At 43.6% G+C, this 18277-nt stretch overlaps 1 protein-coding gene across 2 annotated transcripts; it reads left to right on the forward strand.

The window, feature by feature from the left end:
* Window positions 1-5737: 5737 nt before the first annotated feature.
* Window positions 5738-16411, forward strand: LYPD8 (LY6/PLAUR domain containing 8). 2 transcript variants are annotated; one of them, XM_043465665.1, is made up of 6 exons: window positions 5738-5804; window positions 8450-8558; window positions 8924-9055; window positions 10808-10969; window positions 12261-12392; window positions 15386-16411. In XM_043465665.1, the coding sequence occupies exons 2-6, from the start codon at window positions 8492-8494 to the stop codon at window positions 15619-15621; spliced, it is 729 nt and encodes a 242-aa protein (XP_043321600.1). In that variant the 5' UTR covers window positions 5738-5804; window positions 8450-8491; the 3' UTR covers window positions 15622-16411. The 2 variants fall into 2 exon arrangements, with proteins under 2 accessions (XP_043321600.1, XP_043321601.1); XM_043465666.1 differs by having other exon boundaries at window positions 10808-10957.
* The last annotated feature ends 1866 nt before the right edge of the window (window positions 16412-18277 follow it).

The following is an 18277-nucleotide window of genomic DNA, read 5'->3' on the forward strand; positions in this document are numbered from 1 at the left end:
ACAAATCTTCAGTTTGCAATTATCTTTGTCTGTTTACTTAAAAAATGTTTCGGGGGTACTCTTTTGCCCCCTTCTGATGCCTATGTCAGAAGCTTTCTCTATCTCCTTTATACTTTAATAAAACTTTATTACACACAAAAAAATAAAATAAAATAAAAATGTCTCTCATTTCTCATACTGATATAATTTAAGTTGTTCCTTTCATGAATTCTTTTTTGAAAACTTAATTTCAAAAGTAATACACATATATTTTATAAATAAAAAATACTAAAGAATATGTTAAGAGTCCTATACCCATCTCTAATACCAACTGTGACTATCTTACTTTAAAGGTAACAACTATTCTTGGTTTGATGTATTATATGTGTGTCTATGCTTTTACATGTTTAAACAAAAATAGATGTGGTTATTTATAATCCTTTAAAGTAGAAATTGAATCATGTTATAAAAATTACTCTATTATTTGGTCTTTCACTTATCAACATGTCCAGGATATCCTTCAGTATATGTTACTATATGAAGATTTATGCTGTTGACATAAGTTTAATATTAAATTTTAAATAAGGAGAAAAAAAAAAGAAAAAAAAATGTTTCCTTGTTTGTTTGTAGTTGTTGTTATTAGCTTAAAGTCTTTGGGATGACAAGGAGCTCATCTGTCTCATTAACTTTGTAAATTCACTATCCAGGGTTTGGCACAGAATAAATGCCCAAACACATATTTATGGAATAAATGAGGACATTTAAGTTTCAATGGTCAGAAAAAAGATGAGGGGAAGGCAGCTGTTCTTCTTTGTGTGTCGGCAGCCACTATGTGAGTGAGCCTCCAAGAAAATTTATGTCCCTTTGTTTAAATGGAGACACCAAGAACCTTAACCAAGTTTACACAGCTGATAACTGGCATAGACAGCTGTCAAACCAGGCCTGTCTGCTGGTTTTTTTTTCCATTTATTTTTATTAGTTGGAGGCTAATTACTTTACAATATTGTAGTGGTTTTTGCCATACATTGACACGAATCAGTCATGGATTTACATGCATTCTCCATCCCGATCCCCCCTCCCATCTCCCTCCCCATCCCATCCCTCTGGGTCTTCCCAGTGCACCAGCCCCGAGCACTTGTCTCATGCATCCAACCTGGGCTGGTGATCTGTTTCACCCTAGATAATATACATGTTTCAATGCTATTCTCTCAGATCATCCCACTCTTGCCTTCTCCCACAGAGTCCAAAAGTTTGTTCTATACATCTGTGTCTCTTTTTCTGTCCTGCATATAGGGTTATCATTACCATCTTTCTAAATTCCATATATATGCATTAGTATACTGTATTGGTGTTTATCTTTCTGGCTTACTTCACTCTGTATAATGGGCTCCAGTTTCATCCATCTCATTAGAACTGATTCAAATGTATTCTTTTTAACTGGCTGAGTATATCCATGGTGTATAATTGTACCACAGCTTCTTATCCCATTCGTCTGCTGATGGGATCTAGGTTGCTTCCATGTCCTGCTATTATAAACAGTGCTGCGATGAACATTGGGGTGCATGTGTCTCTTTCAGATCTGGTTTCCTCAGTGTGTATGCCCAGCAGTGGTATTGCTGGGTCATATGGCAGTTCTATTTCCAGTTTTTTAAGGAATCTTCACACTGTTCTCCATAGTGGCTGTACTAGTTTGTACACCACATTAACAAATTGAAAGATAAAAACCATATGATTATCTCAATAGATGCAGAGAAAGCCTGTCTGCTGTTTTTTGTCCTTTGTCCCCAACCCAGTGGAGGTTCACATTATAGATCAGGCAGACAAACTGTTTTTATAATGTTGGATGCAATAGTTCTTCAAATATATTTAGAGCCTGTTTTTTTTTTTTTTTTAGAAATTGTCATATTGAAAATGTCCTGGAATGATTACTTATTTGGTCCTAGACATGTTGCATGACACAAAGGAAGCCCAGGAAAACTGCCAGTGACTGAACTGATGGTATGTATCATAGCGAAATTTCTTTGAGCTAAATTTATAACACTGTGTGCCCCATCTAAAGAGTGTTTCCTCTTAATCTTTATGAAAGGTTAGATATTATGGATGTCCCTTTCTCTCAGGCGAGGAAACAGACTTAGAGAACATGTAACTAATTGTTCAAGTTCAACTGGTAGGTGGCAGAAGTGTGCTCTGAGGTCGGGTCCCACTTTAGCTCCTGCCCCGTGTGACGTGGTGTGTTCCCCTAGGCTGTGGCGTCACTAGTGCAGACTCTAGGAGCAGTGTCTATATTGGGAGGGATTGTTTTCTGGAGGCCTTCAGAACAGCTCTTCAGAGGTGAATGGTAATGCTTTTCCCATTTGACAGAAGGAGAACTCAAGACTCAGAGGATTATCATTTTACCCAGAGTATGGACTATTTGGGAGGCTTATCTCTCAGGGCTCACACATTTCTCCTGCATGGTGCCTGCAGTTAGGGATAGTAATTTCATTATTTTTAGCCTGTTCTCGCATTTCCAGGCTGGAGGAACAAGCCAGTCAACGAAAGCTCCCTGAAACAAACCCAGACAGAGAACGGATGAAGCAGGGGACCGTTTTCCTAGTTCTCAGCTTGGACACCGGTTGGAGTTCCTGCTCTGGCCATCCTGTTCCAATCCCGGCCCCCTCTGCAAGTTTATTCCCAAACTGAGTGGTCTCCTCAAAGAACTTACATCCAAGCTTTGATCATTCCTTCTGCTAATGATCAAGGGAAATGGGAGAAATTGAGAGAAATGGGAGAAGCCCATTTCCCACAGGGGTTACAGGTTCACGCCCCAGGATGACTCTCCAGGATCCAAGTGAGTCCCAGTTTGTCTCATGGAGTGATCATGAGGACACAACCTTGTCCTTTTCTAAGGGGATAATGGAACCAAGGTGGTTGGGGTATGCCTACTGTCTTTAGTTTAAGAGTAAAAGTTGGGCTCTGTATTGAGACCCTGTTTCTCTTGGGTCCCTGGATTTCTTGGTCAGTCAGGAGGGCTTGTTTTATGGGGGTGATTTCTTATAAAACCTTGGAGTGATCCTGGCACTTCGATCCTGATAGCCCCACAGTGATGACAGAGACGTGACCCTGGAACAGGGAGATGGGAGAGCTGGGTTGGTGTTTTCAGCCCCATGGGCAGAGGCTGGGAATGGGCAGGGCCCACATAGGCTGTGTTGGAATGGAAAGGTTGCTGGCCCTGGTGCCTGAAGTCCTGGAGGCAAGTCCTCTCTGTGACTCAGTCTCTTCATCTTTCAAGGGGATAATGATAGTTATCTTGCCCAGGGCCTTGGGAGGGGCAGACCCAGGGCTGCCATGAATGGTTGTGCACAGCCCACTTCAGAGGTTGCTACTGCATCACACATGATTAAATGCCTTCATGGCATTACAGTTAGATGACACTGGCAAAAAACACAGTGGAACAGGATAAGAATCCCAGGGAGAGGGACTTCCCTGGTGGGCCAGTGGGTAAGAATCTGCCTTCCAACGCAGAGGATGTGGGTTCGATCCCTGGCCAGGGAGCTGAGATCCCACATGTTGGGCCACAGCTAGAGAGCTGTGCCACAATTAAGACCTGAAGCAGACAAAAATAAATAAATAAATAAATGAATATTTAAAAAAAGAATTCCAGGAGGAAATAATCAGTAGGTGTTTCTTCAGGGTATGGTGTTCCTCTTTGACGGATGGAGAACTTGGGCCCAACAAGCCAGGTTAGTAAGTAATTTAGGAGATATGAGGAGCAAAGTCTAGATTCAGACCCAGACATTCCTGGGTGTCTAGTGCCTTCTGAGAAAAATTAACATTGATCAGGTTGGTTTTCCTGTGTGTCCTCAGCTTGATCCTGCTGCACAACGTGTCCTCTGGCCTCTCTCCCACCGGCCTCCCACCCCCACTACTCCCCCCTTCCCCCCACCCCCCACCCCTGGCTACCTCCCCGCCTGGGCTATTATCTTAAAGGAAGCATATGGGGCTCTTCAACTCTTCTGTCCTCAGACCCTCTCCCACCCACATCCCATTGGCTGCTCCTGCTCCCACCTCTCCCACTGGGCCCTGCCATGAGGCTGGAATTAGCACTGAGTAAGATTCTATTAAGGAGAGAGCTGCCTTTGTTTAGGAAAATGCTGTTGTGATCAGACTGATGGCAGAGGGTAAGAAAGGAGAAAACAGGAGACGGCCAGAAGATCTGCATATAGAAATAACTCAGATTTTGCCTTCTCCATGAGACCAATGCCTCTCTATTTAAAATTGAATCATGTGCCCACTCTCCAGCACCGTTGATCCCTCACCTTTACTCTTTTTTTGCCAGTGCGGTCACCATATCCTAATCTACCCTGTAATTTGCTTATTTATTACTTTATTTGTGTCGTGTCCCTCCCTCTAGACTATACTCCTACAGAAGGCAAAGTCCTTCTTTGCCCAAATACCTCCCGAATCCCTAGAGTGGGCATGGGATGCCCCATTTGTTGATTAAATGAATGAATTTAAGGAAAGAAGGAGACCGGCCACAGTCTGGACAGAGCGGGCAGCAGATGGACAAGGAATATATTCAAAAGTAGAGAACTCTTAATATTTAACTGCCAGCTGGGAAGTGTTGGTGAGATGCCTACCTGAAACCTCTGTGTGTGTGGTGTGTGTGTGTGTGAGTGTGTAAGTGTCTGAAGGGGCAGGAACAGCAGGAGGGAAGGGAGTTCAGATCCACACTCCAAGCCAGAAGCACACACACCACAATGGGAAGGTGCTGGGAGGAGCCTGGCCCACATCTGCTGTCACCAACAGAGGCTGCCCAGACCGTGCGGTCAGACGGAATGCCTAGGGTGTGGGGGGCAGCAGCAGCAGGGCTCACCCCCCACTGAGGGGCATAGGGTATGCTGCAAGCAGGGGCTTCCTGGCCCCTCTACCCTGTGAGACTGTACAGTGAGTTTATCCTCATCTTGGCTGGAGGACCCTAAGAATTAGTGAAGTTCAGACACTTGCCCAAGGAGACCTGAGCCTCTTCCCTGAGCTGCACAATCCCCATGTGACCTGATTCTGAGTTTTGACTCTTTCCCAGCTGTGTAATCTTGGGAGAATCTGTTATGTTTCTCTCTCTTAAAAAAAAAAAAATCATTTATTTATTTTTGGCTGTGCTGGGTCTTCATTGCTGTGTGAACTTTTTCTCTAGTTGCAGCAAGCAAGGGCTACTCTAGTTGTGGTGCCCGGGCTTCTCATTGTGGTGGCTTTGCGGAGCACAGGCTCCAGGCACATTGGCTTCAGTAGTTTCGGTTCCCAGGCTTAGCTGCTCCGAGGTATGTCGGATCTTCCCGGACCGTGGATCGAACCTGTCTCCTGCACTGGCAGGCGGATTCTTTACCACTGAACCACCAGGGAAGCTCTGTTACTTTTCTCTTATGTACCTTGGTTTCCTTATCTGTAGATGGGCTGATCAAGGTGATTGCTTTACAAGGTCAGGATAAGGTGATACTTGTGATCCATCAACTGGTCATGGAATCCATCTGGTGGGTGGCAGCCCACATGAGACAATGCCAGGGACATATCTGGCTCCTTTGTGTCTTTTGCCAAAGGCAGGCCCTGACCGAAGTTTTTCCCAGTTCCTGGAGGCTTCAGAGACTTGACCAGCATCATAGCTGCCAAGGGTTAAGCTGTGTATGACTCTACGTTGGGCGGGGCCCAGTCTGGCTCAGAAGCCCCTCCCTGTAGGCAGTTGTACTTTCTGATTGTGCAACCACCTGCTATATAAGGCCCCTCACACACCTTCTCCAGCCTTCTGCTGGGATCCACCTTCTGCAGGGCAGTCTCTGGGCCAGACAGAGAAGGTAAAGGACTGGGGCTGAGCTTTGAAGCGGGGCCCAACCTGGGAGCAGCTGAGAACAGGGGAAAGGCATTCAGAGCTGTCTGGGGTCCAGGGCATTCTCTTGGTTCTCGCTCCTTCAGCAGTGCCCGGGAGGGGAAGGCTGGAGTCGAGAGGTACTGGACTTCACTCTGTGTGTTCATGATGCTGTGTCCTTCTCACAGTTTTTGTGACCTCATGCTCCTCTGTCTAACATGAGAGCGATTGTCACAGGACCCTCTCAGACTGCTGAAAATGTCCAACGATACAATGAGGGGGAAGGACTTTGCAAAGGGGTGTACAGATGTGTTTGCTCTCCTTTTCCCTGTGGGGCCCTCTGCTCTGGCCCCCAGCTCGCGGGCCCCTCAGTCCCACCACAGTCTCTGTCTCTCTGCTGTGTGTTCCTGGGCAGAGTCCTGACCCCTCTGGGCCTCCATTATGTCCCTCTGAAAATGAGGCTAGTCATCAGGTCTGAACCACAGGGCCGAGGTGATTTGTGCACTTAATTGATGTGGCTTCTGTGGCCTCTTTCTCATTTTTTGTCCTATCTCCTCTTCCTTTATAGCCACAAGGCTTGAGATGCCCTTCCTGGGAAGCTCAACCCCTAAACCTGTCTCTGCATTGGGGTTCTGTGCCTGGAGCAGTGACTGGGCATGGGAGGATGTAGGGTACAATGCATAGGACATCTGCCACAACCGCCAAACCAAACCTACTTAATTATTCTCCTTGGATCTCTAAATGTTGGGGCGTTAGATAATTGATGGGCCATCTGTCTTCCCTGATTGTGACTAGTTTCTCTTTCTTTTCACTGGCCCCTAATAAGTTAACTAGATGATCATAGTGTTGTGTGTGTATGTGTGTATGTTGGCGGGGGGTGCATGTGTGGTTGGTGAAGTGGGATGCAGGCGGTGGGTTGCAACACCCAATAGAAGGTTTGCTGTTCTTTAATAAGTGGCAGTGTACTCTTGCCTGGAAAATCCCATGGACGGAGGAGCCTGGTAGGCTGCAGTCCATGGGGTTGCGAAGAGTCGGACATGACTGAACTACTTCACTTTCGCTTTTCACTTTTATGCATTGGAGAAGGAAATGGCAACCCACTCCAGTGTTCTTGCCTGGAGAACCCCAGGGATGGGGTCGCACAGAGTCGGACACGACTGAAGTGACTTAGCAGCAGCAGCAGCATCATGGTACAACTCAGTTTTGGACATGGAAGGACACCGAATGGAGTCCCACTTTTGGTCTCACAAGCTGAATGAGTCTGGGCAATTTTTATTATCCCTCTTTCTGCAGGTTTTTCAGCTGGGGAGTAGGCAAAAATCTTTATAGCAGCACTGTGCCGTGGGACTTGTTTCATACCTGCACTGGCCAATACCACGGCCACCAGCCACAGGTGGCCATGGAGCACTGGAACATGGCTGGTCTGAGAAATAATATGTTTCCTTTTTATTCCTTCAGTGAATCCAAATGTAAGTGGCCACATGTGGCTCCTGCCTACTGTTCACAGGATAAATGAGCTAATGATAAAGAAGGACTCAGTGCAGAGCCAGATATTTTCCTTTCGTGCTGCTTTGATACATGGGCAAATTGAAATTTTAGGAGCTCTGATTCAGGATATTTATTTATTTGTTTAATTTGAAGTATAGCTGATACACAATGTTGTGCTAATCTGCTGTATTAGCAGTTTTATATGACTCAGTTTTATACATATAGGCATTCTTTTTTAAAAAATATTTTTTTTGCATTATGGATTATCACAAGATATTGAATATAGTCCCTTGTGCTATACAGTAGGAACTTGTTAATCCATCCTATATATAGTAGTTTACATTTTCTAATCCCCAACTCTCAGGATCTTAATAAATACAGCTAGACCTTAGCTATTAGACAACTTAGGTGCAGAGAGATTGATGACAGACCAGTCAGAGGTGTGCAGGGACCTTTGGGTCTGGGGCTTTGGGAGTCATGTCTGTTGGAGGCAGTGTGGAGTGAGGATTAGGGATCTGGACCAAATCCAGCTTTTATCCCTCTCAGGAGTGTGACCTTGACTTTGAGTGCTTACCTAACTTCTCTGGGGCTTAATTTCCCCATTTGAAGTAAAGGTGATCCTAATAATAGTACCTGCCTACAGAGGTGGAGGAATTACATGAATCAGTGCACATAAATGTTCAGAACAGAGTAAGTGCTCAATAGGTGTCTGCTTATTGGAATGGTGATGGCAGAGACAGAGCCCCTAAGGGCATTATGGGAATGTGGCAAGATTCCAATTAGAGGGTGGACACTATGCTCTGGGAGAGGAGAGCCCAGCTTTCTTCTTGGACCCCCATCCTCAGTGGGGCTGGCAATCATCTGCCTGCCCATTTTGTATCTGTAGTGGCTCTGTAGGAAATGCCCTGGGCTTTCGTACCTGTGTGTGTAGATACCTTTGTAGGCAAAGGGAAAACTCAGATTTTTGTGGGTATAAAGGCAGGGTTGAACCTGTATCACGGCTCTGTGCTTCCAGCTGACGATGGTGATTGCTTCTGTCACAAGGTTGGGCCAGGTTTGTTGAAGTGTGATTGCAACCCTAGGGGATATCACGCCCTGGCAATCTTCTGAATCCCCAGACTGTCCTCTTTGTGCCTCTCTCTTCAGGCTCGAGGCTCTGCAGCCACAGTTCTTGTCCTCAGGAGGCACATGTCCAGCACGATGAAGGGCTTCCTCTTCACTGGTATCATCGTCATGCTCACGGTTGCAGCTGTAGGTGAGGGAAACCATATTGCTCCCTTTTGGAATGAAGACCCCATTTTGCACCTCACCAGAGTCTTGTCAGTCTTGGTGCTCTGGAATCCCCTCAAGTGACCTCTTGTCAAGATGTGGGCAATGAAGACTGTGAGACCCCTTCTTGCACACTGCCCGCTGTGATACCACTCTGTGCTGTGGGTCAAGTTTGGGTCTTCCAACCGGAGAATGGTAGACATCTCACAGCTTAAAGTTTGGGGGACCCCAGAGGGAAGGGATGCTATCTTGGCTATTCTTTTAACCTGAGGTAAGTGTGGTGCTTTGTCCAAAGCAAACTCTATTAATGTCTCCTGAATGTTGACGATGCCAAACATTTTGTTTCCCCAGAATCCCAGTATCATACACTGCACTGTGTACAGTGTAATTCATTGAAAGATGGCTGCATTGCAAAAAATGCCACGGAGTGTCCCTCAAATGCCAACACCAGCTGTACAAGTTTCTCAACCAACTTTTCTCAAGGTGAGCCTCAGGGGGTGATCATTCTCGTTTCTGGAACTTGCACAGGGCAGGTGCTGGACAGGCTGGCCAGGAAAAGGAAGACTAAGGCTGGGCTGTGCACAGAGAGAGGGAGTCATGAAGGCACTTCCCAGGAGAAGCAACACGCAAGTGGTAGAGCCAAGCAAGCAGACAAGCCTCTGTGGCTCCTTGGAATTGCCTCCTCTGGCTGAAACCTCACTGTAGGCCCGTGCTAATGAACACGAGAAGCAGGGACAGCTCGTAGCTAAATTATAAAGCAGTCAGCTTTCTCTAGGTGCTTTCATTTGTCCATTTTCTGCTCCCCTTTGCTTCCTCTCGGTGTTCCTTCCTGTTTCAGATTCAACATACTTTCACTCAGACTTCCTTCCAGGGTGTTTTGCTGGTATGATTGTTACAGCTCTCTCAGGGCATTTTGATTTATTTTTAACTTTTTATTATGAGCATTTCAAACATACACAAAAGCAGGAAGAGGAGTATAGTGAACTGGGGTCCTGTGTCAACAATTAACATTTTGCTATTTTTTTTCCCATAGCATTTTTATTCTTTAAATTTTTATTGAAATATAGTTGATTTACAATATTGTGTTAGTTTCAGGTGTACAACAAAGTGAGTCTTATACACATACACACACACACACACACACACACACAAATTCTTTTCCATTTTAGGAAAATGGATTCTTTTCCATTATAGGTTATTACAAGTTATTGAGTATGGTTCCCTGTGCTATTCAGTAGGTCCTTGCTGGTTATTTATTTTATATATAGTGACATGTATGTTTTAATCCTTAACTCCTAATTTACTCCCCATAGTATTTTAAAGCAAATCTAGATAACATGTTATTTCCCCTATAAACACTTCATTATTCATCTCTGATAAGAACTCTCCCCTGCTTTTTACATAACTACAATACAATGATCACACCTAATAAATTAGCTAATTTTAAATTTTAAAATTAAGGTGACCTTAAAAATATTCAACATATTTCAAAGATATTGAGATATAATTGATGCATTGGAATTTGGACCCAAACAAAATTACATTTTGCTGTTAGGTCTATTGTGCCTAGTTTGTTTAGTAAGATCTCTTTTTTTGCTCAATTCCACTGAATTGTTGGAGAAATAGGGGCATTTGTCCTGTAGCTGTCTCATATTCTGGCTTTGCTTGATTGCTTCTTTGTGATGTTATTTCATTTGTTCACCTCTTCCTGGTGTTTCCTATAAATGGCACTCATGCTTTTTCAGTAGAAGTTTTTTCAATGGTATTAATGTGTATATCAATGCTGGCTTATATGTGCATTCAGTTATTGATCTCTTGAAATATGAGGAAGTGATTTGTAAATGACCACATAGAGCTTTATAAATGACCACCACATTGCATAGCTTTGGTCTATAAGCTTTACTGGTTTCAGGTTCAATATCATGTTGTGCATAGACTCATCACATCTGCTTGGCTATATTTAGAGATGTTAAGACTGACCAGTGGGCTCTGGGGGTGTCAGCGTGAATCATCCACTTCACCCATCAGCCTTTCACCTGGAATTTAAGCTGCAAAAATCTCCTGCTGAAGTCAGAAACTACTTTTTGGGGAAGGATTTTTCTTTTTGCAGGAAATTCTCTTCGGTGTCCCCTAAATTGCATTGAGCTGAGAGTATATTTTCTGTCCTTGCCTAAAGCGGTTGCTCCCTGAACGCTTTGTACCTAGGACTGATAGTCTGTGTTTGCCTTTGTGTAGGAGAAAACTCCGTATGGTATGAGGATCATGCCTGCTCTGCAGAGAACTGCAGTGAGACCACGGTCCAGCCTTTCATGGTCTACGTATCTGAAAAAGAAATCTTCCACTTTGAAAGCCAGTGTTGCCTAGGAGAAGCATGCAATCAAACAGGTGATGCCACTGGTGGGTGCTGGCCACATCTTCCCTCTGTTCTCCCAGATCCATCCCTTCTCTCACCACTTGTGATTGTCAATCTTAGGTGGACACTTTAAGTCTAGGCACTTCAGTGCCTATTTGGGTAACATTAACAGCTGACGCACGACAATTACTTGAGAAACAAATGAAGAAAACCAGCACTGCTATTATGTTTTCCGCTTCTCAGTAAAGACAGAAATCACAGCTCTTCAACCTGTGTGGGAAGGCAGTAGATGCTCATTAGTAGCTTTCAAATTTTGTGGCCTCACACCGTCTTTCCAGATGCTAAGTCTTAAAAATTACTGAGGGACCCCAAATAACTTCTGTTTCTGTGGACTATATCTATCAATATTTACTGTATTAAAAATAAGGCTAAGAAATTTTTAAAATATTTGTTAGTTACTAAAAAATAATAAAACCCACTACATGTTAACATTAATAACATTTCTATGTTATTAGAATAGAAATAATTATTTTCCAAAACAAAATATATTTAGTGGAAAGAATGGCATTGCTCTATGTTTTTTCAAAGCACTTTAATTTCTGGTTTCATAGAGTACAGCTGGTTTTCAGATTTGCTTGTTCATTTATTCTGTTGCAATCTCACGTCATGTTGCCACTGGAAAACTCCATTGTATTTTCATGAAAGAAAGAAAAAGAGGCAAAGAACATCTTAGTATCACCATGAAAATAATTTTGACCTAGTGGACTCCCTGGAAGGATCTCAGGGATCCCCAGGAGTTCCTGGACCGTCATTTGAGAACTGTTGGCTTAGATCAAAGCCTTTGTTTTGAAGAGGAGAAAATGTGGCCATAGTCATAAAGCATGGTTCATTAATAGCAGAGCTGGGTCTCATATAATTTTTTTTAAAAAATCAAAGTCATAATGATAAATAATTACTTGATTTCATTTGTTCAGAGCAAGATTTAGTAATAGTCACACACCTGTTGGCTAAATCCAGAATAGCTGGCTAATGTTAGTTTTAGCTCAAAATCTTCCCTGTCCCTTCTCATCCCAACACACTCATTGACCACAGTTCTTGAAGAGTGGATGGTCTGTAAGGGCAGATCTGTGAGGTTAAGTGCTGCAAATATTTTGGTGGGACATGGGAATAGGATGACTGGTATTTTTATGGCAGGATTGGAGATTCCTGAGCATGCAGAGACCCTGAGAGGTCTCTCTGGCTAGCATCTTTGTCTGCATTTCCCCTTCCACTCCAGGCAATACCATGATCTTTGTGAAAACACTGTTCTGAGTTAACGTTTCTTACTCTACCCAGCTCCTCCACAGCAAGTGATGCCCAGCATTGTAGAGTGCCCTGCATGTTATGGAAATAACGAAACTTCCTGTAATGAAACCCGGAAATGTTCTGGAGAAAGATGTGTCAGTATAATCGCAGAATTTATAAATGGTATGTGAATTCCTTTTTATGGGTCTTGAGTTTAAAACACATGTTACACCTTGGATTATAAATTCTGGATTCACAAAAAAAGGCCTGGTGGAGATAGGATGAGGAAATAAGGTCAGGGTACCTTTGAGATAGTGAGGCTGTTAACGTAGCCTTGAGTTGCTTTTGCTATTTTTGCCTCCTCAGTCCAGTGTCATTGCTCTTGGGCTGCCCATCTTTTGAATTCTATTCTTTTTATGACTTGTAATCAAGCCAGGCTCATTTAAGGGCATCACGTCACTCCTGGCATTTATTTCTTTACTAGGTTGAGCTGTTCTGTAGGTGTGGGTGGGTTCGACTTTTATTACTTTTTATATGTAACTTCCCTTCTCTACCCGTCATTGAGAGGTGTTGGCTTCTGACAACTAGAGTTGCCTAGAAGGGAGACTCAAATTGGACTTTAATACCCAACCAATTGGAAAAAGAACAAAAACAACACTGAAATAAAAAAGCTATTTTACACCTTAGGTATAATCTATTCCCCTTGGTCATGGTGTAAATCAATACACTGTTTCCTACCTGAAAAAGTCAGTGGATATTTGAAAATGAACACTAATGATGATTTCTCTCAAAAAATCCAACCAACTGTTCTTTTTTACAGAAGTAATTTGATACTAACTTATGAGATACAAATGAACCATCATACAATATAAAACTAATAAATATTATTCTTTAAATATTCAAATGTTATGCATGATTATTTAAATAATAATACATTTATTAACTGTTACTATTAGCCAATTACTAATGCTAATATTACTAATATAACACTATTAGTGTTAGTTAATTACTGTTTAAGGGCAACGTCCATGTCCTATGGCTCAATGCAACATAGCTTATTTCTTGCTCATGGAGCAGTTCATTGCAGAGTCCAGGGCCCTGGATTCCTTCCATCTTGAGGTTCCAGCCCCTACTCACTCAGGACTTGGCAGCTCTCTTCTGTATCCTTTGCATCTCACCAGCAGGTGGAGTAAGAGGGGGAGTGGAGGAAGGCAGGAAGGTTATTACAGGCAATGCCTAGAAGCGAGTGCCTCACTCCCTTCCACATTCTGTTGTCTGGGACTCAGACTGCCCTGGAAGGTGGAAATTTAATCCAGTGGTGACAGCAGGAAAGGAAGAGGCATAAAGCTAAAATGAACAGTCAGTCAGTCTCTGCCACAGTATGCCTTACAATAATAAGAGTTTAAAGAGCACCAATATCCAAGTACAATTTGATTTCAACTTTTGTTAAATGGCAGTTATGGTTTTGGAATTTGATGCTTAATTGTAATTGCAGATTTCTTAGTGGGGCCAAACTTCATACTTCTCCTGAACTTCTTTTTACTTAAAAAAAAAATAGACTTTATTTTTTAGAGAAGTTTTCGATTCACAGGAAAATTGAGGGGAAGATATATTTTTTCTATAATTTTTTCCCCATACACATATATAGTCTTTCCCACTATCAACATCACCCACCAAAAAGGTACATTGTTATCATCCATGAACCTATACTGACACATTGCTATCATTCAGAGTCCATTAGGATTCACTGTTTGTGCTGTATATTATATGGGTTTTGACAAATGTATGATGGCATGTATCTACTGTCATAGTATCATGCATAGTAGTGTCACTGACCTGAAAATCCTCTGTGCTCTATCTAACCCTAACCCCTGGAAACCTCTGATTTTTCTTTACTCTTTCTATAGTTTTGCCTTTATCAGAATTTATATGGTTGAAATCGTATAGTTTGTAGCCTTTTCAGAGTGATTTATGTCAGGCAATAATATGCATTTAAGGGTCTTGATGTCTACACAGCTCTGATGTCTAATTCTAAAGCTTTGCCTGAGGGCAGCAATGGCATAAGAAAGACTTGCTGTTTCTGCTTACCTTATTCCAAGGTGTCTGCAAAGTCCCAGGCCTTGACTCAATCTGAAAGCCAGACAGATCAAAGTCATCATAAATGTAGGATTTTGTTTTTGTTTTTGCCCACGGTCACTTAAAAAAATACTGTGGACATGTGCCAAGCAACATATCTTCCTCACATACTCTAATTCAACCTTCAACACTGATATTTGCTCTAAAACAACAATGAATTTCTGTCTTTACTGGTATTTGGAAGTTTCTCCTTCCTTCTCAGAGCAAGGATGGAGTCAGCCTTGAACTCAAATTGTAGCCCTGCCTCTAACAAATAGCCAGTCATCTCCTCCAGCGCCTTCTTCCTCTGTGAACTGCCTGTCCTTCAGGACAATTTGGCTTGCAGCCTTCAAAGCAATCGCAAAGAGTCAGACAAGACTTAACAACTGAATAATACACATGCACTACTATAAAGAAATACTGGCACATAATCGGTACTCAATAAATGGTAGCTGCAATCACAATCACATCTTCTTTGCAAATTCCCTTGGTCTTTTCCTAGGACCTCACCTTAAAATAGAGTTCAACACATCACAACATGAATTAGGAGTAAAGACGTGGTAGTCTCTTCATATCCCCTCTGACTGTTTCTCCTCTTCTCAAGGAAAACTCAGGTAGAGAGAATTCAGGTCCAGAGAGGAATGGGGATGGAAAGCAGAGCCTAGAGGAGTGGAGGCCCAGAGCAGTTGAAGTGCTGACTTCTTCTTGGATTGAGGACAGAGGATTTATGGAGGGTCTGAACCTGTTCCTGCATTTCACCCCTTGCCAGCGACTCAGGAAAACACTGAAGATTTGAGTCCCAGGCCCAGCTCTGGCCCTGACCTGTGAGCTCAGGCTCACATCCACCTCCAGGAGCCTCAGTTTCCTCTGGGACTGGGTCAGGGAGGGGCTCTAGACCCTCACCTCCATGGTCACTCTGCCATTACCCTTCAGTCATTGTTCTTGGGCTCCTTTCGCCAAGCTCCGGTTGCAGGAACAGACCTGTTTCAGCTCTTGCAGGTCACTTGGGGAGGGAGGGTGAAGGGACTGTAAAGCCCTTACTGTCTCATTTGCATTCACAGAGACGACAACACTCGTGCTGAAAGGTTGCTCCAATGTCAGCAACTCCACCTGTGAGTTCCTGGGTGTTGCAAATCAGATGTTCAGAGGAATCACTTTCCGAAAGTTTGAGTGTGGAGACAACTCCAGCACACCAACAACCACTTCCCCTACCTCGACCACCTCTGACACTGTCGCTCAAGCCTCCTTCACACCCTTGGCCCTTGCCAGCATCCTCCTGCTAAGGCTGCTGCTCTGAGATCTGCACCTTCAAACATTCCCCACCCCTGTTTAAATGCTCAGTGAGTAGCAGTAGCAGTCACAGCCATCCAGGCAATGTCCTGTGATAGCCACATTATTCTTTATTATTAAAGCATTGGTTCACTCGCTGATCAAATCTGTCCTGATATGTTCTGGGCTGGGCTTCCTTCAGGCCACTGTCCACCATCACTTCGCAGCTCCTTGCCTTTGAAATCCTTGCACCTTCGTGTGTGTTCTCCCAGGACCTCGCTGACCCCTGCCCAGTTTGCTTCTGAGAAGCAGACCCTTCTGCTGTGCTGGCATCTTTTGCCTACAATCCCGCGCTTCTGGGGACTGACATGCCACTCTCCCCATTCTCACACTCAGGGAGGGTCCCAGCCATAATGCCCTGTGTTGATGCCAGTAGTTGTATTGGCTGTAGTCAGAGATCACAGTGACGTTGTCTAGAGCCCGGTCACCATGAGACCCAAAGTGGGTGCACAGGGCTTGCTGAAGGCTGGCAGATTCCCCGCCTAGCCTCCCAGGCAGGGGCATAATGCTGTTAGTACCTTGCTGACCAGATGTCACGGAACAGAACATGGCTACAGAGTCCCAGCCCCTCCTCTTGGAGAACTACAATCAATGGCAGAGTCCTCGACTCCGTAGTAGATACCCAAGGAGCAAGAAAATCATTTGATCCAATATGTACAGAAGCCCAGATTTCGTTAAAAGAAAAAAAAAAGCTGGGGGGGTGCTTTGAGCTGGACTTGGAAGAATGGGGTTTTCTGTAATAAAAACTTTTAAAGGTATAACCCAGTGTGGGTCTTTATTGTCCAGGATTGCCAATGACGATTAAGACCAAATCCACCAGAAGGGCCGTCTGGTGGTAGCTCATCACCACATTCATTCTTATTTACTTATTAATTTTTTTTTTTATTTTGAAGTAATTTTAGATTTCTCAAAGTGTTTCAAAAACAGTTCAGAGTTCTAGTACCCCCTCACCCACCTTCCTCTTATGTTTACATCTTAGATAACCACAGTACAATTACTGAAATTAGGAAATTAGCATTGAAATAATACTGTTAGCTAATAGACCTCATCTGACTTTTGCCACTTTTCACTAATGTCCTTTGTCTGGTACAGGATCCAATTCTTTGCATTTAGTTGTTTATGTCTCCTCAGTCTCCCATACTCTGTGACAGTTTTGGAGTCTTTATTTCACTGACCAGTTGTTTTTTTAGAAATTTGAGATTGTTTGAAGTTTTCTCATGATAAGATTGAAGCTATGTTTTTTGGCAAGTATCCCACAGAAATGGTATGTCTCATAGCCTTTCATGAAATGGGACATGGGTATGGAACTCCAGTGCATCTTACCAGGAGCTACATAGTTAAAAACATTATTTATTTGGTTGCACTGGATCTTAGTTGCAACACATACAATCTTCAGTCTTCGTTGTGACATGTGGGTTCTTTAGCTGTGGCATACGAACTCTCAGTTGCAGCATGTGGGATCTAGTTAAACTCAGCGCCCCCTGCACTGGGACCATGAAATCTTAGCCATTGTACCACCAAGGAAGTCCCAGAAGTTACATGATGTTGCTGCTGCTGCTGCTAAGTCGCTTTAGTCATGCCCGACTCTGTGCGACCCCATAGATAGCAGCCCGCCAGGCTCCCCTTTCCATGGGATTCTCCAGGCAAGAATACTGGAGTGGGTTGCCATTTCCTTCTCCATACATGATGTTGACGTTGTATCAACTGGTGATGCTTATCTTGATTGGTTTTTTAAGGTGATGTCAGCCAGGTTTCTCCAACATAAAGTTACTGCTTTTTCTCTTTGCAATTAATAACAAATTGCAAAATTGTGCTGTTGTAACAAATGGATATCAGTAAAAAACAAAAACAAAACAAAACCAAAAAACTTAGGGGTTTAATACAGGAAAAGTTCATTTCTAAGTTATTTAAACCCATATAGATGTTCCTGACTGGGCAGCTCCCCTCTAAGAGTGAGGAAGTGGCCTGACTCTTTCTTTCCTACAGTTTGGTTCTCCCATTCCCTGGGATTCTTGGGATCTTGGTTAAGTGTTCTGCATCCAGCTTATTGACAAGAAGAGAGTCTAGAGGATTATGCAGCCTGCCCCAGGGGTCAGGCCTCAATTACATGGCTTTCGAGGAAGTAGTTTATTCAAATGCAGCTTGCAGGATCAAGGTACCAGGTTTAGAGCCAGTATGGCTTGGTAGTGGGGTTCCCCAGTGGCTCTGAGGTAAAGAATCCACCTGCATTGCAGGAGACACAGGAGATGCAGCTCTGATCCCTAGGTTGGGAAGATCCCCTGGGTGAGGGCATGGCAACCCACTCCAGTATTCTTGCATGGAAAATTCTATGAACAGAAAAGCCTGGCATGGCCTCGAGAGTCAGAAGCATAGCTTCAAATTCCAGTCTAGAAACTTGGGCAACATATGTCATCTCGCCAGGCCTCAGTTTCCCACTTGTACTAAAGGGATAGTGTTATCACTTGCCTGATGAGTGGGATTGTAAGAGCTGCCAACATAGCTCCCTGGCAAGAAGCAAATACTAGCCATCAGCAAATGACTCCAGTTTGAAAGTAGCTCCCTCCATGCTCTAGGGAGAGAGAGGACTACCAGAAAGAGTGATGTGGAAGGCATAGCCCTGGCCC

This window comes from Cervus canadensis, chromosome 4, assembly GCF_019320065.1.
Source record: "Cervus canadensis isolate Bull #8, Minnesota chromosome 4, ASM1932006v1, whole genome shotgun sequence".
NCBI lineage: Eukaryota > Metazoa > Chordata > Mammalia > Artiodactyla > Cervidae > Cervus > Cervus canadensis.